Source organism: Acipenser ruthenus, chromosome 26 (assembly GCF_902713425.1).
Source record: "Acipenser ruthenus chromosome 26, fAciRut3.2 maternal haplotype, whole genome shotgun sequence".
NCBI classification, from domain to species: Eukaryota; Metazoa; Chordata; class Actinopteri; order Acipenseriformes; family Acipenseridae; genus Acipenser; species Acipenser ruthenus.
The window spans coordinates 12,474,060-12,477,996 of record NC_081214.1 but is presented as its reverse complement, the minus strand read 5'-3'; the positions used below and the strand labels follow the sequence as shown (position 1 = coordinate 12,477,996).

At 40.9% G+C, this 3,937-nt stretch overlaps 1 protein-coding gene across 1 annotated transcript in view; it reads left to right on the top strand.

Annotated features, from left to right (window-relative positions):
- The window catches only part of LOC117430513 (5-hydroxytryptamine receptor 2A-like), a 185,038-nt gene extending 181,978 nt beyond the window's left edge, over positions 1 to 3,060 (top strand). Inside the window, exon 6 of the mRNA XM_034050592.3 lies at positions 780 to 3,060. Within this exon, the coding sequence (XP_033906483.1) occupies positions 780 to 1,618 (839 nt within the window). The 3' untranslated portion in view covers positions 1,619 to 3,060. The remainder of the gene's footprint in view (positions 1 to 779) is intronic.
- The last annotated feature ends 877 nt before the right edge of the window (positions 3,061 to 3,937 follow it).

Below are 3,937 nucleotides of genomic sequence, written 5' to 3'. Positions count from 1 at the left end.
GGATTCAATAAAAATAAAAAAAACCTCACTGTTCTGTTGGAACATTCAATAGCATGTTGATGTGTTTTTTCAGGGAAGACAGGACTCTTATTGGTTATAAGTCAAGATTGAAAACTTATTTTTATGAAATAACTTTTCTATTTTAGTGTTCCTATTTTAAAATCTAAACTGAAATATTCTTTTGTCCTTTTTTAAAATTCCAATTGTATTTTATTTTTTTTTAACTCAATGTTGTTATATTGATACAAATGATTTACAATTAAAACCACTTTTGTAATCTCTTTTTTAATTGCTGTTTTGTAATTCACTTTGTGTATGTGACATGCCTTGGGGTCCTAATAGAAATTGTGATTTCTTTGCTTTGTATTGTACAGTGCTTTGAGATACTTTCTGATTTGTGCGTATTGAATGTGACAACTTGTTTACCACAGCTACACATTGAGATCCAAGCTATCTTCACATGACAGTGTTTAAATGTTTTTAACTTCAGTTACACACATTGTGTCACTTTACCCCTATTTAAGTTCATTCATTTCACCATCCCTCTACCTCTCTGAGTCTCCACCTTCCTTCAGTTACCCCATCGTCAACCAAGAGGGTCTGCTGCCGCGTCCGAATGGCCAGGCGATGGACCCCCAAACCAAGTGGGTTTGAGGCAAAATGATTTGTCTTCAAATAAATACGTAGCTTGTTCTGAACTGCTGAACACACAAACAGCCATGAAACAAGCACTTATTCAAAATGACTAATTTTGCCTTTTCCTCTTGTTTTTGCAACAGGTATTTCAATGCCCATTCCTGTCATAGGCCTCCACGACGAATCCAAAGTTTTTGTTAACGGAAGCTGCGTCCTTAACGAAGAAAACTTTGTTCTCATCGGGTCCTTTGTGGCTTTCTTCATCCCCCTCATCATCATGGTGTTCACATACTGCCTGACAGTTAAGGTTTTGCAGAGACAGGCCACTGTGTTTTTACACGAGGAGAACCCTAAACAGCAAAGGAGAAGCAGCCTGAGCTGTCTAAAGAAGGATGCCAGCCAGACTCCCTCTGATAACATAGCCATAATACACAGCCCAGAAGGGCCTTCCCAGTTAAACTCTCCCCTCAGCAGAGAGCAGAGGACGGGCCGCAAAGGCATGATGCAGGCCATTAGGAATGAGCGCAGGGCCTCCAAGGTTCTGGGAGTGGTCTTCTTTCTGTTCTTGCTCATGTGGTGCCCGTTCTTCATCACTAACGTCATGTCTGTCCTCTGCAAAGGAGCCTGTGACGGAGAGCTCCTTGGGGAGCTGCTCAATGTGTTTGCCTGGGTGGGCTACATTTCTTCGGGGGTCAACCCCTTGGTTTACACCCTCTTCAATAAAACCTACCGCCGGGCGTTTTCCAGTTATATCCGCTGCCAGTACAAGAACAGTAAAACACCCTTGCATGGCATGCAGCAGCCGCACAGCCTCACTGCCGCCATCTACGAGAAAGGCATCAACCTCAGCTACAGAAACGGAAATGAGCTGAACAGCATGGACCCGGACGACACTGACGAGGCGCTGGAAATGCAACCAGGTACCTCGGAAGTATCTATAAACAGCTGCACCATCATCAGTGACCGAATCAGCTGTGTGTAATCTTATTCACCTTGGAATAACTTCCCATTGTAATAGACAACATTTCAGTAACTGCTACCAAGTGCTGGACAGTGTGTTGGGTACAATGCATAATATGACAGACATCACAGACTGTATCAGTTTTTTTTTTAATACCATTATTTTGAGCACATAAATAATTAATAGTATTGATTGTTGTAGAAATGTCTTTATGGGAAAATAGTGAGGAAAACTTTGATCTGTATGTGATGGTCAGGGTACATTATCCAGATAGCACACAGGGATTGTGTTGAGGTGTGCATGTTTTAAAGGCATTAGCAATACCCTCACTGGGTAGCACCAGGCTGCATTGGTAACCCTGTCCTCCTAGGCCCTCCCTCTAGCCCCTAGCAGATCAAATCCTGTCTTTCAAATTCCTATAGTACATCAGATTTCTAGGAACGCAGTGCCCCCTTGTGGTGTTATAGATTATTGTAGTTCTCACCTGTCTCAAATACTGCCGGAATCAACTCCTGTTTTGTTTTTTGTTTTTTTGCTTTTGGCCCCATCCTTCAGCGCAGGACAGCATCACTGTTGTCAAAGATAAACGTGGATGATTTAAGGCACCACATGTAATGATACAACTGAACAATTGAATTGAGGACTGAACATTTCTAGTGGAGGGGAATCAAAAGAAATAGTTATTCACAGGCTCAAAAGAACACCAGCAGTGTCAATTTAGAAACTCCTTCTGTATCTATTCCATGTTGTGACAAGACACTAGCAGTAGCAGAAGAAGAACAAACTAATCAAAGGACCCCAACAGGGGAAATGTGTCAAGCAGTGTTAACCTGGGCTGCTCTGAAGCTGTGTGTGCAATGTCCTCCAGGATTCAATTCAAACAGCGTTAACCTGGGCTGCTCTGAAGTTGTGTGTGCACTGCCCTCCAGGATTCAATTCAAACAGCGTTAACCTGGGCTGCTCTGAAGCTGTGTGTGCACTGCCCTCCAGGATTCAATTCAAGCAGCGTTAACCTGGGCTGCTCTGAAGCTGCAGGTGCATACCCTCCAGGATTCAATTTCAACAATTAGAGTATGGGATACTTTGATTACATTGTAGACAGTTGTGTTTTATGGTCAAGTGATGGTAAAGTGCAGTAGGTCTTGTTAGAACATTATTTTTAATACTGAATGATCAATCAACGATGCAGTAAAAACAGATGATTCTACATGCCCCACTTTCAAATAACGTAAGTATTACTGTACTAATTAGCTGGTTATTTCTTCCATCACATGCACATTGCAGTACCAGGGGAGTGTGTATATACAAGAGCTAGAAGTGTTTATACTTTTCATGTAAATATTATTGAGGAATTGATATGTTATTAATGTTATCCGTGAACATTAAACACTGCAACAGTGTCATGGTTTGTTTACAGTCATCTGCTCTATGTTTTGTTGTGCTGCTATTAATTTATTAAAGAAAGTTTGTTAAAATGTTTCCCCAAGAAGTTCTTGGCTCTGCTGACAAGCTTGTATACTGCATTTAAAACTGAAGACCTTTCTATAGAAATGTGTTATTTTGTATTGTTATGTACATGGATCCATCTACATATGTGTATCTACAGTGGCTCTCAAAAGCATTCACCCCCCTTGGACTGTTCCACATTTTATTGTGTTACAACATGGAATCAAAATGGATTTAATTAGGAGTTTTTGCCACTGATCAACACAAAAAAAAGTCCCTAATGTCAAAGTGAAAAATAAAATCGACAAATTGTTCTAAATTAATTACAAATATAAAACTGAAAATAATTGATTGCATAAGTATTCACCCCCTTTGCTATGACACACCTAAATAAGCTCTGGAGCAACCAATTGTCTTTAGAAGTCACATAATTAGTTGAATGGAGTCCACCTGTGTGCAATTAAGGTGTTTCAAATGATTTCAGGTTAAATACACCTGTCTCTGGGAGGTCCCACAGTTGTTTAGTACATTTCCTAACAAAAACTACATCATGAAGACAAAGGAACATTCAAAGCAAATCTGGAATAAGGTTCTTCAAAAGCACCAATCAGGGGTAGGATATAAGAACATTTCCAAGGCATTGAATATCCCCCAGAGCACAGTGGAGTCCATTATTAAGAAATGGAGAGAATATGGCACAACTGTGAATCTGTCTAGAACAGGCCGTCCTCAAAAACTGAGTATCCGGGCGAGAAGGGCACTAGTCAAGGAGGCCATCAAGAGGTCTATGGCAACTCTAAAGGAGTCACAGTCTTCCACGGCTCAGCAGGGAGACACTGTGCATACGGCAACAATAGCCCGGGTGCTTCACAAAACTGGCCTTTATGGGAGAGT